General features: G+C 35.6%; 1 protein-coding gene across 6 annotated transcripts in view; it reads right to left on the reverse strand.

The window, feature by feature from the left end:
- Positions 1-26151, reverse strand: part of FBXL20 (F-box and leucine rich repeat protein 20) — a 114101-nt gene that overhangs the window by 14388 nt on the left and 73562 nt on the right. For all 6 annotated transcript variants that reach the window (XM_036930508.2, XM_036930509.2, XM_036930504.2 and 3 more), the window contains 7 exons: positions 24627-24681; positions 22007-22081; positions 20952-21046; positions 20441-20509; positions 5599-5694; positions 3523-3649; positions 2290-2364 (listed from right to left, as the gene is read on the reverse strand). In XM_036930508.2, coding sequence (XP_036786403.2) covers positions 2290-2364; positions 3523-3649; positions 5599-5694; positions 20441-20509; positions 20952-21046; positions 22007-22081; positions 24627-24681 — 592 coding nt within the window. The remainder of the gene's footprint in view (positions 1-2289; positions 2365-3522; positions 3650-5598; positions 5695-20440; positions 20510-20951; positions 21047-22006; positions 22082-24626; positions 24682-26151) is intronic.

Genomic DNA, 26151 nt, shown 5'->3' on the forward strand with positions numbered 1-26151 from the left:
ACTTTGTTTCTTCCTTCCAGTTCCTTTTGATTTAGTTTGCAAGAGAATCTGTGCTCATTTTTGTTGTAAAGAAAAGAAGCTAAATGGGATTCTTTTAACCTAATGGGGCTGGAAACAGCACAGGGCACATCATAGGGTAGATTCAATTAAACGATTTTAAAACCTAGAAAACAGATAAGAAGAGCAGTGTTTTAATAGTATAAACATATTTTTAAGTTCAAAGTTGACACTATTAACTTACTGAAAAAAAATGAAGCCTGTGATGACAGTTACAATCCTGTATCAATCATACATGAATTTATTTATTTTAGTTTCATAATATAAAGAATATCCTAATTTATAAATAGTTGTGTCCAACTCAAATACAATTTTGTATGTTTTAAACTATTTTAAAATGAAAAAAAGAACACACAAAGATGTTACAGTGGAAAAAAAAGTCACGTATAAACATCCTCACATGTTGGATACAAATAGCACTTCAATTTGCCTGCTAGATTCACTAATTTTTTGTAAGCTTCACAATAAAGCTTTGTCATCTCTGTTTAATCAGTCTCCTTTGGCTGTAAAGACAACTGAAAACATAAAAATCAAACTTTAAATATTCACTGCTCAAGTCAGTAAGTTCTCAATATTGTGTAACTGAAACAAAATAGGGATAAAAAATGGATGCCATGGCAGACACAAGATTTGTCATGAGGATAAATTCAGGAGGTACAGACACATATGTACCTAAAAAAGTGCCACCAAGTGTGATGCACTGTCATTACTAAACAAGGAGAGGGGAAATGTAAAGGAGGAAGCAGCAAACACGTTTTAGCAAGCTAATGAGACTCACACAATATTAGGGAAGTATGGTAGGGCCATGCTGCCTTTTCCTTCTTAATGTTTTAAAGTCTATAAGGAATTACTGAGGAAGAAAGATAAAAAGTCATATAACCAATACTTAAAATTCTAAAAAGAGTAAAATTTACTAAACTATTCCACTTCCAAATTAGTCAAGAAAAAGAAGATGGATCAAGAAAGTACTTTGGTCACTTCAATAGTACTGGGCAGGAACATGCAGTCTCATGAATGTTGAGAATTATTTCCTCACATTGTACAGAAGGAATGATGGAAAGAATGACTCAGGCCCTAAGGTCTGGGTGAAGGGAAACAGTAAAATAAAACATATGCTGGAACTGGTTCTTTATGCTTACCAACTGTGATTTCTGCCTGCTGGAAGTCTAAAGGATGAAACTAAAATGGCAAATGGTAGGTACGGTGTGTATGTCTGTATGTATAAGTGTATATTTAACTGAAGATGCCTAAGAACAGTTTTTTCCTATCACTGTATGATGATGGTTTCATGTTTACAATAGCTTCCAGTGTAAGTCCTTTCTCTCCAGCCAAATATTTCAAGTGAAATCAAGCAAATTCTGGTAGTTAGCAACTTCTTGGCAATCAGAAGTAAAAAGAATGGGCAGTCCAAAAGCCTCCTAAGCAGATCATTATCAGAACTGTCCCTTAAGGGATAGAAGGACAGGTTGCTTAACTGCACAAAATGTGGCCTGTTATCTATCACTCTAAAACTGAACAACCACTATGTTCTCAAGTTTCAAGTGATCAAACATTAAGGGGAGGGCATAATAGGCAGAAGCTTAGCAAAAAGAAGGAAAACCTTACCAGTTTTTTTCATCAGTGCTAGAGGCTCTTGCTATAAGGCAACATGCATATGTGATTTTCAAAGCAAGAGAGAAAAGCTAAAGCTGTATTACTGCCAATGTTCTAGGACTCTAACAGTTTCAGCAAAATCTCTGAGCAAAATTCGGGGGTCTAAAGATAGACACAAAAAGTTGATAGTCTAAACAAGCCAAATGTGATCAACAAATGCTACTTGAAAAAAACTTAAAGGGTACCTTTTGCTTGTTATCTGTTTAGATCACTGGTTCCCAATAGTTATAATCCACTAATAGATCTTAATCAGTGTGACTGCAATTAATTTACCAAGAATATTTTAAATACTGAGTTTGTGAATAATTTACTTCTAAAAAGTAGAGTTTTCCTAAGTAGAAAAGAAATGGGTGGAGTTAGTTAGCTAATTTGGAATTATGCTATTACTAAATTACTCTATATCTTATCTACGTCAAAGTCTCTAGAAATGAGCATTGTCAAACATGTAAAGAATCATCTGCATATTTACTGTGTCCCCAGGGCTGAAGTGGAAAAACCACTGGTCTTGATGATTGAACCTCTTACAATAATATTATAATGAATTACTAATGCAGAAGAGTTGTGGAAAGGACTGCTTACTAAGCAAGTCTGCAAGTTCAAAGTCACCAGTTCAGGACAGTGTGCCCCTATGTACTTGAGAGCTTCATCTTCTAGCTAGAAACATTGAAGAGAGAAAAAAATGATTAGTGACATTGTTTCAAAGGATAGAGATTTAAGAGTGCACACATTCATTAATACATTTAAATATAGCCAACCAAGTCTCAAAGGAACAATGAGCTATGACCACATAAAGGCATAATTAATATCAGTACAATTATCAGTATTTTTCATGAATTCTGATGATACCAAATTCATGTTATCACCAAATCAAGGAAAAGGAAATATATACTGCCTAATGTTTATGGATTTTTCTTTCTGATTAAACACACTTTGCAGCATTTTGTCAAATGAATTTGGAGCTAAAATAATTTTCACACTTCTGCAGATCCTGTATAAAGTTCTTTAAAAACAAACTTTTTGGAGCAGGAGCTGAGAAAGGAATCCACAGTTTATTTGCTATTGGAAGATCAGCGCCATGCTTACAGTGCTGAGAACAGATAGCAAGCAATTGATTACGATGATGCATTCCAATCAATATTTTTCAGGATTCCATAAATAACCAGAAGCTCAAGAAGTGGTATTTCCAAAGGAATCCAAGCAGCATAGTATTAGTATCAAATAATAAAATAACGTAACAAGAGCCAACGCTACTTTGTCAGTCACATCTAAATCCACTTTTGATATTTCCCTCCAGCTGCTACCATGTCAATTCCCTTTTTAAACTGTAAAATACTGAGATAGTAAATTTTTTAATGACAAATATCACGGGATCTGTAATGTGACTGGCAGGAAATAAGCATCAACACTATAAAATGTAGGTTGCTGTATACCAGGCACATTAAAGAAAAGGTCCTGGTGGTTAATAAGCAACTAGTGAAAGTTGCCAAGACTGCCTTCCTTGCCCACCCAATTCAAGGTCTTAGGCAGTGACAACATGGCAAGCTTTCTTTTCAGATTAGATTGCATGAAATCCTTCTTGCCTACACTCAGAATGACTTTGTCCTCTTATCTTGCCTCTTCTCAAAAATTTATCTTTGGTTGGGTGTTAATTCTTTTTGTATTTTTTTTACTCTAAGGAAAACACTTTAATTTTTGGTAAGCATGTGTCTTCGGTCAACACTACACAACTACATATTCTTCAAGCCAACATACTAGGGTTGCCTACAAAGCTCATGGTTCTTCTGCATTCATGAGCACTACATGCCATCTTACCTGTGTGCAGCCTTTTAAGAATAAGGCTTTGAGACCCCCACAGCCTCTCACTAGTGCTTGGATGCCATCCTTGGTAACTTGGTCACACCAGGAAATGTTCAACTGCTCCAATAGTGGACATCCCTCACTTAAGTTAAAACAAAATAGAACAAATATATGACTAAATCCAATCCCAAAGGCAACAAAGTAATTTTAGTTCCTGGCTATTTAGTCAGGGAATGGTTATAAACCCATGCTCTTCTACAAGAATATACATATTTACTTCCTGCAGATTTAAAATACAGTCAATCCCATAACTACCACCACAAAAAGCAGATTTATCAATGTTTGTGGTGTTCATATGGGATTATATCATAGGAGGGCTATTTGAAATCCCATTCAACTAACAAGCACAAAGCACAGTATTGTTTTTCAGATCACATTTTTACGGTGATTTTTACTTTTCAAAGCATATTCTTTTTGCACTTATCACTAAAATCATACTACCTTTTAAACAAAAGGTCTCTAAGAAAGGAAATGGAAATTAAGAGACTTCTTCAAGTTGACAAGTAATTTAAGGAGTTTAGATTCAACCCAGATTCTCTACCACATAACATAATTCTATCATTTATCGAAGTAATAATGAGACATTTAAACTTTTACCTAAAAAAAGTAAATAGGATCTGCAAATTTTCATTATCTGGGAAGTATATAGACTACTGTTTTCATGGGCTGAATTTAAGATACATTGTATTTGATCTCTGCCTTCTACCAATTTCACATTTGAACTATGGAAAAACCCCAAGCTCTATGACATTCTTTGGAAAGTACTACTTTAATTGTTTTATTTAATAAAGCCAGAGGATCTTGGTTCAAAGTTCATTTTTCAACATTAATTGTGTGACTTCAGGCATCACTTTAGGAAGCCCATGTGTATCTCTTAATACAAGATTAGCCACAACCCTTTGTATGTGCTCCCCAAACTGATGCACTTCATTCTATTACAGCATTCTCATGCTGTAATACGAGGACATATTTAGTGTTTTTTCCCTCCCACTAGACTCTGAGCAACTTAAGGGCACCAACAATTCTTACTCAGTTACACCCCATGGTGGGTGGAATCATAGTACCTGGAATTCAAAAACGTTTTGTATTTTCTTATCTGTCAAGTGTCTGTTTCACCTGCCTCACAAGGTTTCATATAAATGAAATAATTTATGTGAAAATATTTTATAAATGATAAATGTTATATTACATTATTATTGCACATGGCAAACAGCCTTAGATACATATGGGCTCAATGTTCATAAGGAAGATCTAGAAGGAGCCTCATGTTTATATTACTTACACTCTACTAAATCCACATTTCTTTTTTTAATAGCTCAATTCTTAAATGTAACCAGTACATGAGACCATAATCATTTCTAAAGAGCTGATAAAAAAGTAAAGTTACAGAAAGAAACGGCATTTCACCTTCCTTTTAATATATATCTTCTGGAATGTACTTTAAAAAAATACATTAATATTACAATTAAATCTTACTAAGTCCTTATTATATGCCAGGAATCTTGCTAAGCACTTCATGCATATCAAGCTGAACCACAAGAAGTTGTCATTTGTGTAAGGCAAAAATTGTCAAATACTAGCAACTTTATATTGCTCGGCCTAATATTATCACATACTGGTAACAGTGCTTAATCTTTGTAACAATGCTATGAGATAAGGAAACGCTTACAGGAGTTATATTTATTCAAGGTACCTGGTTAATAACCTGAATACAGTATACTGTTTTAATCACTAAGCTATAATGATATGTGCCATTCTGGGGGGGCCAATGGGGATATAAGCCTTCATAAAAATCTAAGCATTCATACATAAATAGTATTATTATTCTGTTCAGAAACCCTAGTTACCTCTAGTCATTTCACTTCAGTGTGTCCTGTAATTGTGGCAAATGGTAAAAAAAAATTTATTCTGAACAATAGTACACAAACATAACACGATTTCCTTCAATTCCAACTTTATTTCAGTTATTTAGAATAAAAAATAATAAGTATTTATTCTGACCAGTGGACATTCTTGTTATAAGAAATTTACCTCAGAGCTTTAAGAGACATGTTTGTTATTGATGTACAGGAAGCCAAGTCAAGGTGCCTGAGTTTGGAACAGAACTTGCTAAGGCTCGTACATGTACTGAAAAATGGAAAAAGGAGAAAATAATGAATAAACAAGTAAGAACCCATCCTTAGCATATCATATACAATTCACATTAAACGTGGGTATACATAAGAACTGTAAATTTTCCATACCCCAAATAAAAGCAGTTATAAATCCAGGAACCTTTCATGTTAAAGAGAGGCATTCACAAAGGAGAATAAAGGCTGTGTTGTGTATGAGAATTTGCATAAGGAGAAGATGGTGCTTGACTCACATTTGGAAATGTTTAATAGTTATTAACAGAAAACTACTTAGATGCTGGTAATAAATCTACATGCATTTTGCCAATCCAGGGAACAGAAGAAAGTAGCTAGTACCTGTTAGCAAGTGGTGAAACATTAAGATCGAAAGCTCTGTCTCTGCTCTTTCACTTCAATCTCTATCCAAGATAACCTTCTGCATGGCAGCAATGAAGTGACTGGATGTTCACAAGGTATACAGAAGATGGGCCAGTACTGGACTGAAACAAGCTAAGTCTCTGTTCAAGTTTTCCTAATTGTCTTATAAATGCCTTTGTCAAGCTGATTTGTTTAAATTAGGATCCAAATGAGAGCCATGCATGCTAATTGGCTGGTATAGTTATTAGGTCTTTGTGTGGACCTATGTTTCCATTCCTTCTGGGCAGATGCCTATGAGTAGAACTGCTAGGTCCTATACTATGTTTATGTTTGACTTTTTAAGAAATTGCCAAACTGTTTTCCAAAGTGGCTACACAATTTTACATTTCCACCAGCAATGGCATTTAGGTCCCTGTTACTCCATATCCTTGCCAACACTTGGCATTGTCTTTTTGATTACAGCCATTTTAGTGGGTATGAAGCATAATCGTACCATGCTTTTATTTCTCAATTCTGTAATGAACACCCTTTCTTATGCTTATTAGCCAGTCATCTCTTTCCTTGATGAAATGCATATCCAAGTGTTCAACCCAATTTTTAACTGGATTGTCTTACTGACTGTAAGAATTCTCTATATATCCTTGATATACACCTTCAATTTCTCTTATTGTTTGTATTGTTTTCAGTGTAGAAATCTGGCACTTTTTTTAGAATTACGTTATCTGCCAAAAAAAGACATTTCTTATTGGTATGCTCTTAAAAAAAAATTTTTTTTTTTTTAATTTAATTCTAGCATTGGCTAGAATCTCCAACAGAATGTTGAGTAGAAATGGCCAAAGTTAACATCTTTGCCTTGCTCCTGACCTTGGGTAAGCATTCAGTCTTTCACCACTAAGTATCGTAGCGCTAGGTTTTTCACAGATATCTTTGATCAGATTGAGAAAACTCCCTTCTATTCCTAGTTTGTTGAGCATTTTTACCATGAAGGGGTGTTGGATTCTGTCATGTGCTTTCTCTGTTTCTAGCAATGTATTAGTTTATCTACTGCTGTATAACAAATTACCCCCAAACTGAGCAGCTTAAAACAGCAGATATAAAATAGTATCTGAAAAAAAAAAAATTATCTGGGAGATATGTCGAAAAGATGGCGGCATGAGAAGTGAGACAGAGGCTTCCTCCTAAAACTGCATATAATATGAAAATATAATTAATAAAACTAATCCTGAAAGAGCAACAGGAAAGAGGGCTGCGCCAGACTGCATACACCTGGAGAAAAGAGTAGACCTCATGAAAAAGGGTAACGTACCAAAGCAGTGGCCCGGTGGTACCCAAGCCCTTCCCCCTACCCCAGCTCACAGGCAGGAGGAAGAGAAACGGAGTGGAGGCCTGGGATTGCTGAATACCTAACACCGGAGATCTGCTCTGGGAACACAAACCTATATTTCATGGTGCTTGCATGGTACTCTTGTGATTAGGAGGTTGGAAAGCTAAGACAGGCAGAATACCTGGAAAGACTGAGATTCCAGCCACTTGTGGAAAGCAGGGATCCATATCTGGCTGCTCTGGGACAAAAGAAAGGCGGGCAGTCTGAGAGACTTCCTAAAAAGGAAGTCCTTAGCAAGAGGGATGCTAAAGGGGCAAGGACTGTACAGAGCTTACTCCTCAGGAGAAAGGACAGGTAGACAAAATTGTCTGGGTGCACTCTGCCTAGCAGGTTGGGAGCTTTCACCAACTTCAGATGCTCTACCTCCCTGGCTGGCTACACAGCTCCAAGGACCCCCTCCATGATACGCAGCCTACTGCGCCTTTCTCCCAGCCAGCCCCACCTGGCTCACAAACTGGCAAACCCTACCCTGGCATTAGGTCAGCCAGAGGGAAGATCTGTCTACAGCAACTACAAACGCAAAGCATAGAGGCTTATACCTGTGTGCTTGGCCCACTGGTTCAGGCAGTGGAGACAGGCATAGCAGCTGGGAAGCAGGAAACAGCTCTTTCCTCCCCCTAGCCACCAATACCACTCCCCTGTGACCCCTGACATTGCTTCAGGAGCTGACCAGCTCCAGAAAGTAAAGCTTCTCGACACTAGAGGGTGCCATATACAAATATGAAACGCTAAAGGAACCTGGTTTAAAGTAAAATATTAATACAACTCCTGAGAAAGATTTAAGTGACATCGACCTCATGAATCTTCCGGAAAGGGAGTTCAAAATAAAAATTATTAACATGCTCGTGGAGGTATGGAAATTCAAGAACTCAGGAATGAATTCTGGTTGGAGATCCAATCACTGAAGAGCACAATGGAGGGTATTAAAAGCAGATTAGATACAGTGGAGGAAACGATAAATAGAGACTAGAGAAGAGAAAAAAAGGATCTCTAAGAATGAAAGAATATTGAGAGAACTGTGTGACCAATCCAAACAGAACAATATTTGCATTATAGGGGTACCAGAAGAAGAGAGAGAAAAAGGGATAGAAAGTGTCTTTGAGGAGGTAATTGCTGAAAACTTCACCAGTCTGGGGAAGGAGATAGTCTCTCAGGCCATGGAGATCCACAGATCTCCCAATACAAGGGACCCAAAGAAGACAACACCAAGACATATAGTAATTAAAATGGCAAAGATCAAGCATAAGGACAGACTATTAAAAGCAGCCACAGAGAGAAAGGAAATCAAATACAAAGGAAAGCCCATCAGGCTATCATCAGACTTCTCAACAGAAACCTTACCGGCCAGAAGGGAGTGGCATGATGTATTTAATGCCATGAAGCAGAAGGGCCTTGAACCAAGATTACTTTATCCGGCAAGATTATCATTTAAATTTGAAGGAAGGATTAAACAATTTCCAGATAAGCAAAAGCTGAGAGAATTTACCTCCTACAAACCATCTCTACAGTCTATTATGGAGGGACTGCTATAGATGGAAGTGTTCCTAAGGTTGAATAGCTGTCACCAGAGGTAATAAAACCACAGTAAAGAAAGTAGAACAGCTAATTACTAAGCAAATGCAAAATTAAATTAACTATCCCCAAAATCAATGAAGGGATAGACAAAGAGTACAGATTATGATACCTAATATATAAAGAATGGAGGAGGAAGAAAAAGGAAGAGAAAAAAAAAACCTTTAGATTGTGTTTGCAATAGCATATTAAGTGAGTTAAGTAAGACTCTTAGATAGTAAGCAAGTTAACCTCGAACCTTTGGTGACCATAAATCTAAAGCCTGCAATGGCAATAAGTACATACCTATCAATAATCACCCTAAATGTAAGTGAACTGAATGCACCAATCAAAAGACATAGAGTCACTGAATGGATAAAAAAACAAGACCCATCTATATGCTGCCTACAAGAGACTCACTTTAAATCCAAAGACATATACAGACTAAAAGTGAAGGGATGGAAAAAGATATTTCATGCAACTAATAGAAAAAAGCAGGAGTTGCAGTACTTGTGTCAGACAAAATAGACTTCAAAACACAGAAAGTCACAAGAGATAAAGAAGGACATTACATAATGATAAAAGGGTCAATATAACAAGAAGATATAACCATTATAAATATCTATGCACCCAACACAGGAGCACCATGTGAAACAAATACTAACAGAATTAAAAGGGTAAATAGAAGGCAATGCATTCATTCTAGAAGACTCCAACACTACACTAACTCTGAAGGACAGATCAACCAGACAGAAAATAAGTAAGGAAACAGAGGCACTGAACAACACATTAGAACACATGGACCTAACAGACATCTACAGAACTCTACACCCCAAAGCAGCAGAATACACATTCTTCTCAAGTGCACATGGAATATTTTCAAAAATAGATCATATACTAGGCCACAAAAAGAGCCTCGGTAAATTAAAAAAGATGGAAATTGTACCAACCAGTTTCTCAGACAACAAAGGTATGCAACTAGAAATAAATTATGCAAAGAAAATGAAAAATCCCACAAACACATGGAGGCTTCACAACATGCTCCTAAATAACCAATGGATCAATGACCAAATAAAAACACAGATCAAGCAATATATGGAGACAAATGACAACAATAATTCAACACTGCGAAATCTTTGGGACACAGTCAAGGCTGTGCTTATATTGCAATACAGGCCTACCTCAGGAAAGAAGAACAATCCCATATGAGCAGTCTAAAGTCACAATTAACTAGAAAAAGAACAAATGAGGCCCAAAGTCAGCAGAGGGAGGGACATTAATAAAGATTAGAGCAGAAATAAATAAAATAGAGAAGAATAAAACAACAGAAAGAATCAATGAAAGCAAGAGCTGGTTCTTCAAAAAAATAAACAAAATAGATAAACCCGTAGCCAGACTTATCAAGAAAAAAAAGAGTCTACTCACATAGACAGAATCAGAAATGAGAAAGGAAAAATCATTACAGACACAACAGAAATACAAAGAATTATTAGAGAATACTATGAAAAATTATGTGCTAACAACTGGATAACCTAAAATAAACGGAAAACTTTCTAGAAAAATACAACCATTCAAGGCTGACTCAGAAAGAAACATAAATCTGAACAGACCAATTACCAGCAATGAAATTGAACTGGTAATCAAAAACCTACTTAAGCACAAAAATCCCTGGACCAGATGGCTTCACCGCTGAATTTTATCAAACATTTAGTGAAGACCTCCTTAAAGTTTTCCAAAGAGTAGAAGAGGGAGTACTTCCAAACTCATTCTATGAGGCCAGCATCACTCTAACACCAAAACCAGCGAAAGAACCACAAAAAAAGAAAATCACAGACCAATATCCTTGATGAACATAGATGCAAAAATACTCAACAAAATATTAGCAAACCAAATAAAAAATACATCAAAAAGATCATCCATCATGATCAAGAAGGGTTTATTCCAGGGATGCAAGGATGGTACAACATTCGAGATTTCATCAACATCATCCACCACATCAACAAAAAGAAGAACAAAAACCACATGATCATCTCCACAGATGCTAAAAAGCATTCGACAAAATTCAACATCCATTCATGATAAAAACTCTCAACAAAATGGGTACCTCAACATAATAAAGGCCATATATGACAAACTCACAGCCAACATTATATTTAATAGTGAGAAGCTGAAAGTTTTTCCTTTAAGATCGGGAACAAGACAAGGATGCCCACTCTCACCACTATTATTCAACAAAGTACTGGAGGTCCTCGCCACGGCAATCAGACAACACAAAGAAATAAAAGAAATAAAAGGTATCCAGATTGGTAAGGAAGAAGTTAAACTATCCCTGTTTGCAGATGACATGATATTGTACAAAAAAAACCCTAAAGAATCCACTCCAAAACTACTAGATCTAATATCTGAATTCAGCAAGTTGTGGGATACAAAATTAATATGCAGAAATCTGTGGCATTCCTATACACTAACAATGAACTAGCAGAAAGAGAAATCAGGAAAACAATTCCATTCACAGTTGCATCAAAAAGAATAAAATACCTAGGAATTAACCTAACCAATGAAGTGAAAGACCTATAGTCTGAAAACTACAAGACACTCATGAGAGAAATTAAAGAAGATACCAATAAATGGAAACACATCCCGTGCTCATGGATAGGAAGAATATTGTCAAAATGGCCATCCTGCCTAAAGCAATCTACAGATGCAATGCAATACCTATCAAAATACCAAGAGCATTCTTCAACAAATTAGAGAAAATTGTTCTAAAATTCATATGGAACCACAAAAGACCCCAAATAGCCAAAGCAATTCTGAGAAGGAAGAATAAAGCAGAGGGGATTATGCTCCCTGACTTCAAGTTCTACTACAAAGTCACATTAATGAAGACAATTTGGTACTGGCACAAGAACAGACCCATAGACCAATGGAACAGACTAGAGAGCCCTGATATAAACCCAACCATATATGGTCAATTAATATATGATAAAGGAGCCATGGACATACAATGGGGAAATGACAGCCTCTTCAACAACTGGTATTGGCAAAACTGGACAGCTACATGCAAGAGAATGAAACTGGATTATTGTTTAACCCCATACACAAAAGTAAACTTGAAATGGATCAAAGACCTGAATATGCATCATGAAACCATAAAACTCTTAGAAGACAACATAGGCAAAAATCTCCTGAATATAAGCATGAGCAACTTCCTGAATGCATCTCCTTGAGCAAGGGAAACAAAAGCAAAAATGAACTCATGAGACTACATCAAACTAAAAAGTTTCTGTATGGCAAAGGACACCATCAATAGAACAAAAAGGCATCCTACAGTATAGGAGACTGTATTTGTAAATGACATATCTGACAAGGGGTTAACATTCAAAATACATAAAGAACTTACATGCCTCAACACCCAAAAAGCAAATATCCCAGTTAGCAAATGGGCAGAGGATATGAAGAGACAGTTCTCCAAAGAAGAGATTCAGATGGCCAACAGGCACATGAAAAGATGCTCATCATCACTAATCATCAGTGAAATGCAAATTAAAACCACAATGAGATAATCACCTCACACCAGTAAAGATGACCAACATCAAAAAGACTAAGAACAACAAATGCTGGTGAGGAGGCGGAGAAAGGGGAACCCTCCTACACTGCTGGTGGGAATGTAAGCTAGTTCAACCATGTGGAAAGCAATATGGAGGTTCCTCAAAAAACTAAAAATAGAAATACCATTTGACCCAGGAATCCCACTCCTTGGAATTTTCCCAAAGAATACAACTTCTCAGATTCAAAAAGACATATGCACCCCTATGTTTATCACAGCACTTTCTATAATAGCCAAGATATGGAAGCAACCTAAGTGTCCATCAGTAGATGAATGGATAAAGAAGAGGTGGTACATATACACAATGGAATACTATTCAGCCATAAGAAAGAAACAAATCCTACCATTTGCAACAACATGGATGGAGCTGAAGGATATTATGCTCAGTGAAATAAGCCAGGAGGAGAAAGACAAGTGCCAAATGATTTCCCTCATTTGTGGAGTATAACAACGAAGCAAAACTGAAGGAACAAAATAGCAGCAGACTCAGAGACTCCAAGAAGGAACTAGTGGTTACCAAAGAGGAGGGGTGTGGGAGGGTGGGTGGGGAGGGAGGGAGAAGGGGATTGAGGGGTATTATGTTTAGTACACATGGTGTGGGGGGGTCATGGGGAGAACAGTGTAGCACAGAGAAGGCAAATAGTGAATCTGTGGCATCTTACTACACTGATGGACAGTGACTGCATTGGGGTATGGGTGGGGACTTGATAATATGGGTAAATGTAGTAACCACATTGGTTTTTCATGTGAAACCTTCATAAGAGTACATATCAATACCTTAATAAAATTTTTTAAAAAATATTATCTGAGAGTTTTTCTTGGTCAGGAATACAGGCACAGTCAGTTTAGCAGAGTGCCTCTGACTCTGGTTCTCTCCCAGGCTGCAATCAAGGCAGTCATCTCAAAGGTTGACTGAATGCAGACTCCCTCTCAAGTTCATTTAGGTGGCTGTTTGCAGACCTCAGGAGATCCAATCCCAAACTCACTCATTTGCTTTTTGGTAGGTTTCAGGGCCTAGCTGGCTGCTGACCGGAGACTTCAGTTCCTTGCCACATGGGCCTCTCTCTACAGAGCTACTTAAAATGGCAGTTTGCTTCCCCCAGAGCCAGACCCCTGAGAGAAAGCAGAGCAAGACAGAAGTCACAGTCTTTTTGTAACCTAATCTCCAAGTGACATTCAATCTCTTATGCAGTAGTCTATTGTTAGAAATGAGTCACTAGGTCCAGTCCATACAGAAGAAAAGATTACACAAGGGGGTGAATGCAAGGAGGCAGGGATTATCTGGGGGCCATTTTAGAGGCTGCCTAACACATTGAAATGATCACGTGTTTTTTGTCCTTCATTCTAGAGGGCAGTAAATCTTACCAGCAGCCTATTTTTTATATGGCTCACAAGTTAAGAATGGGTTTGATGTTTTTAAATGGTTGACAGAAAATATAAAGATAATATTTTGTGACACAAAAAGTTATATGAAATTTAAACCTCAGTTCCCAGAAATAAATTATACTGGAGCACAACTATATTTATTGGTTTATATATTGTCTATGGCTGCTTTTCTAAAACATAGGCAGGGTTGAGTAGTTGTGAAAGAGACTGTATGACCAATGAAGTCTAAAATATTTACTATCTGGCCTCATATAGAAAGAGTTTGCTGGCCCCCATTTTACTGTACTAATTATGAGATATTACATTAATTGATTTTCAGATATTAAAGAGATAAATCCTATTTGGTGTGGTCCAAAATTTTTTCATATGTTACTGGATTCTAAAATTTTTTCAAGTATTTTTACATCACTGTTCCTGAGGGATACTGATGAGTTGATTTCCTTTTATTGTGATGTCTTTGTTTGGCTTTGGTATCAGAAAAATACTGGCCTCGTAGATGAGTTACAAAGTCTTTCCTCTTTTATTTTGTGAATGAGTTTGAAGATTAGTATTATTTCTTTAAATATCTGATGGAAACTACCAGTGAAGCCATCTGGGTCTGGAATTTTCTTTATGGGACAATTTTAAAAAAATTTTATTTTGATATCGTTAATGTACAATTACTTGAACATTATGGTTACTAGACTCCCCCTATTATCAAGTCCCCCCCCCACATACCCCATTGTAATTACTGTCCATCATCATAGTAAGATGCTATAAAATCATTACTTGTCTTCTCTGTATATACTGCCTTTCCCGTGTCCCCCCCACCCAACTACATTATGTGTACTAATCGTAATGCCCTGTTTTCCCCTTTATCCCTTCCTTCCCACCCATCCTCCCCAGTCCCTTTCCCTTTGGTAATGTTAGTCCTTTCTTGGGTTCTGTGAGTCTACTGCTGTTTTGTTCCTTCATTTTTTTCTTTGTTGTTATATTCCACAGAGGAGTGAAATCATTTGATACTTGTCTTTCTCCACCTGGCTTATTTCACTGAGTATAATACCCTCTAGCTCCATCCATGTTGTTGCAAATGGTAGGATTTGTTTTCTTCTTATGGCTGAATAATATTCCACTGTACATGTATATGTACCACATCTTCTTTATCCATTCATTTACTGATGGACACTTAGGTTGCTTCCATATCTTGGCTATTATAGAAAGTGCTGTGATAAACATAGGGGTGCATATGTCTTTTTGAATCTGAGAAGTTGTATTCTTTGGGAAAATTCCAAGGAGTGGGATTCCTGGGTCAAATGGTATTTCTATTTTAAGTTTTTTGAGGAACCTCCATACTGCTTTCCACAATGGTTGAACTAGTTTACATTCCCACCAGCAGTGTAGGAAGGTTCCCCTTTCTCCACATCCTCGCCAGCATTTGTTGTTGTTTGTCTTTTGGATGTTGGCCATCCTAATTGGTGTGAGGTGATATCTCATTGTGGTTTTAATTTACATCTCTCTGATGATTAGCGATGTGGAGCATCTTTTCATGTGTCTGTTGGCCACCTGAATTTCTTCTTTGGAGAACTGTCTGTTCAGCAACTCTCCCCATTTTTTAATTGGCTTATTTGCTTTTTGTTTGTTGAGGTGTGTGAGTTCTTTTATATAATTTGGATCTCAACCCCTTATCAGATGTCATTTATGAATATATTCTCCCATACTGTAGGATGTCTTTTTGTTCTACTGATGGTATCGTTTGCTGTACAGAAGCTTTTTAGTTTGATGTAATCCCTATGGGACAATTTTTAATTACTGAATTTACTTGTTATAGATCTATTCAGAATTGTCTGGCTTTTTTGAGCCAAATTTGGTAATTTGTGTTTTCCCAAGAATTTGTCCATTTCAGCTAGGTTGACTAATTTATAAGTATAAAGTTACTTGTATTTCCTGATAATCCTTTTAATCTCTGTCTTTTGGGATGGGTACTTAGTTCTCTCCTTCATTCCTGTTCTTTAATAATTTTTGTTTTTTCTCTTCTTTAGCCAAGGTTTGTCAGTTTGGTTCATCTTTTTTCAAAGAATCAGCTTTTGGTTTCATTGATTTTATTAGCGTTTTTCTGTTTTGTATTTCACTGTTAATCAATCTAATCTTTAGTATTTCCTTCCTCTGTTTGCTTTGGGTTTAGTTTGGTCTTCTTTTCTAGTTTCTTAATGTTGAATGTTGCTGCTCATTTGAGCTCTCATCTCTTTTCTGATGTAGGAACTCAGACCTACACCTCTGCTAAAGCTGTATCTCATAATTTTGGTAGCTTTTCATTTTCACTCAGTTCGAAATCTTTTATTAAAAAATTTCTCGTGATTTTCATCTTTTAACTAATGTGTTATTTAGAAGCATGTTGCTTAATTTCCAAATACCTGGGGTTTTCTCAGATTTTGCTGTGTTGTGCATCTCTAAGTTTAATTCTCTAGTTCTGGTCAGAGAACATATTTTGTAAGATTTCAACCTTGAATTTTTAAAAGCTTGCTTTGTAGCCCAATCTGTACTCTATCCTGGAGAATGTTCCAATCTGTAAAGAACATTCATTCCATAATCAATGGGTGAAATGTTGTATTTGTATAGCATGCATTTTTCCATCTGTTTACTTTTAACCTATATGTATCTTTGAATCTAAAAAGCATGTCTCTTGTGGATAGCATGTAAATTGGGTCTTACTTTTTAATCCATCCCGACAATTTCTGTCTTTTGGGTGAAGTGCTGCATCTGTCTACATTTAACTGAACTATTGGTTGGATTTTGTCTCCTATTTTGCTATCTTTTTTTGTTTGCTTCATTTTTTTGGTTTGTTTTTCTGTTTCTCTCTTTGTTTTCTTGTGTTAAGAGAACTGCTTAAATTCCTGTTGATTTTTTATTATTTTTGATTTATTTTCTTATAGTTTGCTCACAGATTACAACATGTTATCTTTTTTTCTTTAAAGGTATCATTGATACACAATCTTATGAAGGATTCACAAACACTGTGGTTATAACATTCACCCATATTATCAAGTCCCCTCCCCCATACCCCATTGCAGTCACTGTCCATCAGCATAGTAAGATGCTACAGAGTCACTACTTGCTTCTCAGTGCTATACTGCCTTCCCTGTGACCCACCTACATTATGTGTGCTAATCATAATGCCCCTTAATCCCCTTCTCCCTTCCTCCTCACCCAACCTCCCCAACCCCTTCCCTTTGGTAACCACTAGTCCCTTCTTGGAGTCCCATCCTTTTAATCTCCATATTATCTTTTGGGTTTTCTTATTCTTGAGCATATTTATAATTGCTATTTTTTAACTCTTCATTGGTCAATTTTATAATCTCTGTCCTTTCTGGGTCTGTTTCTATTGACTGGCTTTTCTTCTGTTCCTCCTTTGGTGTCATTTCCTGCATTTCTGAATGTCTTGTAATTTTTTATTGCATGCTGGGAATTTGTATGCTACATTGCTGAGTGCCTAGATTTTGCTGTCTTTCTTTAAAGAAGGTTGAGTTTTGATTTGGCAGGTAGTTAAGTTAGCTGTAGGTCAATTTGATCCTAAATTTTTTCTTTCAATCTTTATTAGAACAGATCTAGTTCAGCTCAAGGTGTTACCCTTCTAAAGTCTCTACTAAATGTTCCAAGGTGTTCAATAAGCTTTCTCCATTTGGGGTAGTTAGAACTTCTCCCAGCCTTATTTAAGTTCTGGCAGTTTTCCATTTTACCAGTAATTTTTATCTTTCTCTCTTTATTAGACGTTCCTTGCCCAGCTTTGTGGAGTCTCAATATATGTATATGTAGTTTACTATTCAGTCAAATCTATGTAGATTTCTGTAGCCCTTTTTTGAGTAGCTCCCCACCTTTCCAGACACAAATTCCAGCCAATCTGTTCTTCTTGAACTCCAATCTCTTTCTTTTCAAATAAATCAGAACTTTGTGCTTTGATTTCCTTGTGCCATTATCTGGAAAATGCCACCAAGTAAGGGAACCCACAGGGCACTTCATTTGTTTCTCAGTCCTGTGCTACGTGTTGTCCAACATCTCAAATTGATTGTTTTCTATGTATTGTACAGTTTTATAAGCTGTTTATAGCAGGAAGGCAGTTACTGTCATGACCAGAAACGAAGTCTCCATCTTCAACTTTTAAATTTTGTATCTTTTTCTTTTATACTGTATTTAAAATACTGCATTTCTAAAGTCACTAGAGCAGGCAAAAATCTAAACACTGACCAGTAGTTATCTGATGACTTTAAGGTATTAAGTTTTTTATGGAGTGACAGTTAAATGTGCTTATGTTAAAAGCTTTTATCTGTTAAACACGCAAATTTACAGATTAAATAATATGTCTAGGATTCTTTTTCAAAATGTGATTAAATGAGAGAGGGTAAGTGGGTATGGGTATAAATGAAAGAAGACTAGTCATGAAGTGAAAATTTCTCAATTATCAATTTGAAGGTGGGTGACGGGCTCACTATACTATTTTGTCTGTTTTGGTACATGTTTAAAATTTTTCATAAGAAATAAAAGTCAGAAGTAATATCTCTGTGTGGTTACAGCTCCAACTTGATATGGTTGGGTTCATGTGTTTTATTTATTTTCAATTTTTTGGAGCTGCTTTGGTTTCTTTTTGACTTAATTCATGTTTTAATTATATAAAGTATCTATATGGCTATTAAAGTAAAATTCTAAAACATCCTTCAGAGGTCTCCCTTTTATCCCTGCCTCTGTGTTTTCTCTCTCTCCTGCAAGTAACCATTTTTTATTATCTTTCCACTGTTTCTTTGTGCAGGTGATAAATAAATATGGATATATATTTGTATTATGTCCCTTGGCCCTACCAAAAGTATCTTATTTATTATACAAACTCTTCTACAGTTTGCTTTCTTATAAGTATGTCCTACAGATCACTCTAGAGCACTGTAGAGATTCTTCTCCTTATTCCTTTGAAATAACCAGTTCTCTATTTACACACATTTGGGGTTGTTTGTCTTTTGCTGTTCACAATAATGCAGTATTTGTTATTACAAACAGTAAAAATGAATAAAATTGCATTACATTTTTACTCATGTATCTTTGGTATATAGGATCGATTCCTAGAAAAAGTGTAAATTATATGTCATGATGCCAAGTAGTCAAATTCTTAATCTCTGTAATATAAGTATTCAAAGGAAAAAAATAAACAAGTAATTGTCTAAAGTAAATGTAGGGCTACTGGTTTTAAGTTATAGTTGTAGGAGGGGTTAGTAAATTTGTACTTCATATTAAAGGTTTACAAACCAATCCATAGGAATAATACTTGTTAGTAGAATTAATAGCCACAGTCCCTGTCTTTCAGACACTTTCTTTTATTAAAAGTTAATGTTTGTTGTGACCTCAAATAAAGGAATTGAATAAATAAAAGTACACCCTGTGCTTGGAGCATCTTCCACTTTTCTGCATTCAAGCAATCTGAAAGATCCCATCTTTTACATGAGGCCTTTTTTTTTTTTTTTGGTATCATTAATATATCATCACATGAGCAAGACTGTGGTTACTAGATTCCTCCCATTATCAAGTCCCCACCACATACCCCATTACAGTCACTGTCCCATCAGCGTAGTAAGATTCTATAGAGTCACTACTTGTCTTCTCTGTGTTATACTGCCTTCCCTGTGCCCCCCCACCCTATGTTATGTGTGCTAATCATGAGGCCTTTTTCAACAGGAAGATTCAGTGAATGATCCTAGCCCCTCCCTATATAAACATGCTTCCTTCACCTGCTTAATTTCACCTCACAATAGGCAACAATATGCCTACATGACATTTAAATGTCATTTGATAAGTATTATTACCAATAGATACTTGGTCTGGATGTCTTTTATGGCTACCTTCTCTGTCTACTCTGTCTGTGACAGTAAGCTTTCAAGGATGAAGGATTGTTTTATTTCTTTTACATTTATATGTGACTGACACAGACACTGTACTTTTAAAGAGTCATTTAATAAGTGTTCTCAATACTGATTATCTATCACAAGCTATTTACATCTTTTTATATAATTATCATTCACCATGTCTTTTGAATGACAGCTACTAGCAACTTCTTGAAATATAAGCAGTCCTAGTAATTTATAAATATCTGTACTGCATACTCATTGACTACAATTTTTGAGTTTTGTTTAAAATCTCTTTAAAATTTTGTTTAAAATACATGTAATTGTAGATTAATGATATCAAAATTTTAAAAAAAACTACACATTTTAATAAGAAATAAATTCAATAAAGAATGATAATAATGCAAAAAAAAATCTCAAGATAGGATTTGGGTCAAATTCCATTTCTACTTTAATTTACTCTTTTCCTTTTAAAATATCTTTCCTCTATAAATCCAGAATAAAACTTGCTAAATATATTTAATAGCCTACATTTAAAGCTAGTATAGGCTGGACACAAGGAGCTATGACCAAACCTTCTAAAATATAAAATACTTACGCATCTGTAGTCTTTGTACATCCATTTAGATTCAGTACTTCAATGTTCCTGCAGTTTTGTGCAAAGGTCCTTTGCAGGAAAGAAACAAAGAAAAAGGTTTGAAATGGGCAAAATTCTAGTCATTAAAAAATATGTATTAGGTAATAATGGGTGCTGGTACAAAAGTAGTTCAAAATTACAAATAAATTAATTTTCAACCATAAACTTTTAAACATGATCTTTTTGTCAACCAAGGTTAATATTATCCTAACTTTGAGTAAATGAAAAAAAATTTACTCAAAGCTCCAAAAGAACCGTTTATGATATGGGGAATTTGGTTTGGGGGAGCACTCGTTTTATTCTCAAAACTATGCATCCCACTACTGGATATTTTTGTGTTATAAGCAATGTATGTGTGTTTGGGTTCAGGATAGCTTAGGAATATGGAAACTACTTTAGCCTTTTCTGGGTGAGATGGTGCTGTTCTTTACCTGAGTCATGCAGATCAGTTTATCAATAGCTATGTTCTTACCTTAATGCATTGTCTCCTACTCCAAGACATCCACGAAGACTTAACTTTCGTAAAAAGCCCCCACATCTTTTTGAAATATTCTCCACTACCCGGCCCTGTAAAAAAACAGATAAATGAAAATACAGGCTACCACACTGCTTCTGAAAAAAAAACACATCCTTGTTTTTAGTAATTTATAAAGAAGGGGCTTCTACTTGCTTTAAAGACCTAATTAATTCAATTGGAAAACTTCAACTTACTGTGAGAAAGCTTTCCCAATTAATCCATCCACTTGAAACATGCCTAAACCCTGTATTATTTATTTGTTTAATTTGTAAGATACTCTGTATTCGAGGAAATGGTACTCTAGTTCTCTTATGCCACTGTAGTAATGGAAACTGCCCTCTTTGTTTAACTGAAGCTACTGAGGACATTAATTCACTATACAGAAGGACATTAACTCATTATTTTTGTGTCCTTTCCAAAGTGTTTACTATAGTATGCCAAATATAGCCTCAAGACTCAACGAACACTTAACAAAAGCTTGCCGAATGACTTTGTAGGCCTTGTCACTTTAAGCATTTACATCCATGAAGATTATAGAAAAAAAAATCTCTCCCCACCAAAAATCATTCAGTAAATCACTATGGTTTCATTGTTCTTTAATACTCCACAAAAACTATGTGTAGGCTCCCCAATGCTCATCTCAAGAAGAATTTATGCAAATATCATCCCCTGACAAGTTCTTAACTCTACTTAGTCTTCAATAAACAAATATAAAAAGACTTCCTTAAAATGAGCAAGCACAGGTTTGCATTTCCACAACAAAAATAAAAATGAAACTTTTAATCCTATTAATACTAAATAATTTAGTATTACTTTAGTAAAATAATTCTGCTCATTCTCAAAACCTGAACAAGCTCTTGGGAACACTATGGCTCCCATGAAATTCAGATGCACTGAAATTAATAGTTTCTCTCTCCAGAGAAAGAGATTTATGTGTTTGGGGCTAATCTGTTCCATGCTGTAATTATATTCTAACAACAGAAATGGGGCCACACACCACATAATTATACCTCAATATCCCTCTGGAAATCAAACAGGTCAATTCGCTGCCAGTTACTGCCATCCAGAGCCAGAACATTCCAGGCCTATTTTGAAGAAAAAGAGACAAAATAAGCAGAAGTTGAATTAAAGGGGAAAAGCCAGCAATATTCAAGTTCACAATGCAACCTACTAATGATTAAAAACTGGCCAATTTCTCAGTAACCACACCACCAATTAACTCCCAAAAGGTCTGCCTTGTTTCTGAGTCATACTTTATCCAATCAGATTATCTCATAAATGAGTGAGTACAGAAGCTAACAGCTACAAAAGAGGAGGTTGGGAAAGGACAGGTGATGAAGTATCAGAGCCAGAAACTTTTTATACTGATTCTAGTTTCTAATCCCAAAATGAGACAGTATAGTTGATAAAAAGTAAGTCCCTCAACTGGGAACAAGATGAGGGTGAAACCAAATAAATTAGACACGACTCTGAATATTTCTATGCTCAATATAGATTTGCTATCCATAGCATCACCTGGTCTGACTTGAAACTGTAGTATGTGATTTGGAACTTAGAAAAGACATTGTCATTTCTCTGTATACTTCATAGAGCCTTAACACTTTTTCCTCACTCAGGCATGTTTTTTCAATCGGTTATGTTTCTCTTCAACTTGAGTCAGTGGTAATTTTAAAACAGTGAAAGTTTAAGACTTCTGATACATATCTCTAATAAGTTAAAGGGAGGCAAGAAAGTTTCTAAGCTTTTCAACTTGCCTGGATTAGGTAGGAAAAAAAAAGACTACAGTAAGTGTTATTTGTGGATCATTCTGTGCATTAATTAGAAAGCTTTTAAAGTTTTCCCTATTAAATTTAAAGTGTAAACAAAAGTCTTAATATTGTTGAGTTATAAAGTTAGACTATCATTTCTTACTACAACAAAATATAATTTCAAAAATACTGAAATTCTAAGAAAGAAATTGTGAATACATTTAAAAGCCCCAGGGTAGTTGTCACACAATCAGTAGGAAATATGAAATATGTCAGGGGTATGAGTTATTATTCTAGAACTCTTTAAAGTTTTCTCAGGAGCTCAATGTTACTTTTCTTTTTGTGGCTTCATAATTTTCCAATGGTTTCTTAAATGGCTAGCCATGAGAAACAACACATAAAACTTTTAAAGATGTTTATTAGATTCTTGGGCTAAATATACTTGTTATTTGGTTTGGTATTTCTCACTTCTTCTCACTTCCTTATACTACTTTTTCCAACAAGCAGGAAATACGCCAAACATAAAGTATAATTAGGAATTACAAGTTCTTCTTCACAGAGTCGTTTAAAAAGCAAATTAAATACTTTAAATACAGAAAACAATTGGATAACCACTAAGTACCAATCATCCAGATTTAATGAAAATTGGCACTGTGCTTTCCTTTGAGATAAAATATATTAAGAGGAAAGAGGTAATTGCAAATGAAAACAACAATTGAAACTCATTCAAATCAACATTCCTGAGATGAAACTCTGCAAATAAACAGGTTTAAACACTGGTATGGGTGTTTTGTTCCTCAGTGATGACCTCAGCTTCATATGGAGACAGAGAAGAAACCCCACTCACTTGCATTGGCCATGTCTACAGCAACAACTCAAGCAGGAGAGTCAGAAATGAAATGAATAGAAATCATCAAAATACTACTAATTGTTTCCAAAATAGCAGTTACACAGACTTAGCATGGCTTGTAGGATGTAGAAATTACACTAAAGTTAGCAAGGCAAGATGAATTTTCTATGGTCAATTGTGGGTTGTTTTGAGGGTGGTGGTGCTGGTAATCTGAAGGAAAACCTGGGTCTATCTACAAAGATAAATGCAATACTCTATAATATGATCATATTATATACCCAGAACTTAGACCTGGTAGATAGTAGGTTACCAATAAATATTCGTTAATACATTAAAAAAGCCATTGTCTCATTTTAAAAAAAGATGGTAATTGTAGGTATTCATTTCATTAAGTTTATTATATATATTTATTAGAAAAGACTAGGACTGGTTCATAAAAGCCATTTTCCCACAACAGAGAATCTATTCTTTATATTAGTGGAAGCAAATAAGATTATGAGTTTCACTGTTTTGTCACAGCAATGTCCACTGACAAAAATGGGTAATTAAATTATGATGCAGAAACTGACTTTGAGAATGGAATCCGGTTTGCTTTATAATTTTAAAAAAATTATTTTGTAGGTATTATCTTTTGAAGAAAGAATATGGGGAGATAATATGAGAATTAGGCCCTCAAGAGCTTTCTGTGTTTATGGTTGTATGAAATGAATTAGGGAAACATAATGAAACACTATCCTATTACAATTATGAGTGCAGCCTAACCTTTTAATTTGTATGTTCAATGGTTTTTCCTTGAAAATGTTTCCTCTGTTGTAGTATACAGTCGAGAGTTCCAAAAAAATTAAAATTAGAGATAGTACATGTAGTACAATCTCGTTGTAGAATTACATGGGTTTGGGTATGCCATGGATGAAATAACATCCTTTGAAACATAACATATAACTAACATCTGTAGTAAGTGGTTCGCCTTCTATAGAGGCTGGTATCAGTGACAGGAAGGGGTCTCCCTGTAATCATGTTAATCATTCTTACCCTGGAGACCTGAGCACAACGACACAAGGTTACAACATCCAGAAAAGAAAATATCCTAAAAAGAGAGGGAGACAAAGTTTATTATATGATAAAGTAGTTTCTCTTGTTTTCTTCCTATAAATAATTGGTTATGTTAATACATGCACACAAAAGGCAAAAGTTTTTTTTTAACATTTTAATACAAAAAGCTGGAGCAGTTTGCAAACATAATATTGCACATATAAAACACTGGGGGAGAAAGTAATCCTTTACTTGATAATATGTAAGTACCATATAAGTTTAATTACTTACATCAAAGGATGGTAAAATATTTCTAACTGATACAATTTTTTTTAAGTAGAAAAATATGTTCCACACTTCTGGTTATCAAAAGAAATAGGTTAGGGGAGGGATATCTTTATAACTCTGCTTTGTGGTATAGAATTTTGAGCAATTCATTACCTTTTGCTTATATGCTTGAAATAATTCAGAATTTTTTCTTGAGCAAAGAAAATAAAATGTAAAAGTAGTATAGTGTTTTATTGAGGTGAAGTTATGATTAGGCTTTTTACTTTTCGTCAAAGGATGTCAAATCTACTACTTTGAGGTACAGGATTCAATCATCAATCTACAACTGAGAATATTTTACTCTAAGACCTTGTGAGTTATGGCCCTTGCACTACTCCATCACGATGAAAAGTCCAGCTAAGAGAAGTGATGTTTACAGAAGACTATCTTAAGGACATTCATGATTCTTTTTAGTATGCTATAATCTACCTGTGGTGGGCACTATGATTGAGTCTCCAATATCCACTCCATCCAAATTAATTAGTATAAGCCTGCCACATTGACTGGTTCAGGCCTAAGCCAATTTGGGCTAACGAGACCTGAGAAGAGGCTTTACTGGAACAGCAAGTGCCAGCCCATCTCTCTCCCCAGGAGTGAACCACTATTTGCTAGCATACATCCTGTGCTCATAAGGAAAAGCAGCTTTTCTAAACAAGCTGATGTTGTTCAAGGCAGAACACAGACAGAAAAATTGTTGATAACACTGTAGATGCCCCAAATCAATTAACCCTGTGATGCAGGTAGCCTTATCTTTATATTTCCTTTTATATGAAATAACCACCCTTACTGTTTAAGCCAATTTGAGTTGGAGTTTCTATTACCTGGGTGGGTTAAATTGTTACATTTCCAGAATATCTCCCCTGGCTTTAGTACATCTGCGTATCAGTAGGCGTTCAGACATGGAAAGAAGTATGGCTTTAGTGCATTTGCATCATTCCTCAGTGGTGGAGAGAAGTTCATCTCCATATCAATGGGTAATTACCTGGGCAACTGGAGGGCTTTTCTGTACCTGAGAGGTGAGGGGGAGGGCCGGTTTTGCTTCTGCTGGGGCAGGAAAGAGAAGGGCCCAGACTGCAATTTGTAAGCAATAAACGGATTTTAAACTTTATTTCTCCCTTTGACTGATTTTGGTTTTTAGAGGTATTTTGCCCTGGGACTTCCTCTCCCCGGATTTACACCTGGTGCAGTCGGTAGGATT

This window comes from Manis pentadactyla, chromosome 4 (assembly GCF_030020395.1).
Source record: "Manis pentadactyla isolate mManPen7 chromosome 4, mManPen7.hap1, whole genome shotgun sequence".
Classification (NCBI taxonomy): Eukaryota; Metazoa; Chordata; class Mammalia; order Pholidota; family Manidae; genus Manis; species Manis pentadactyla.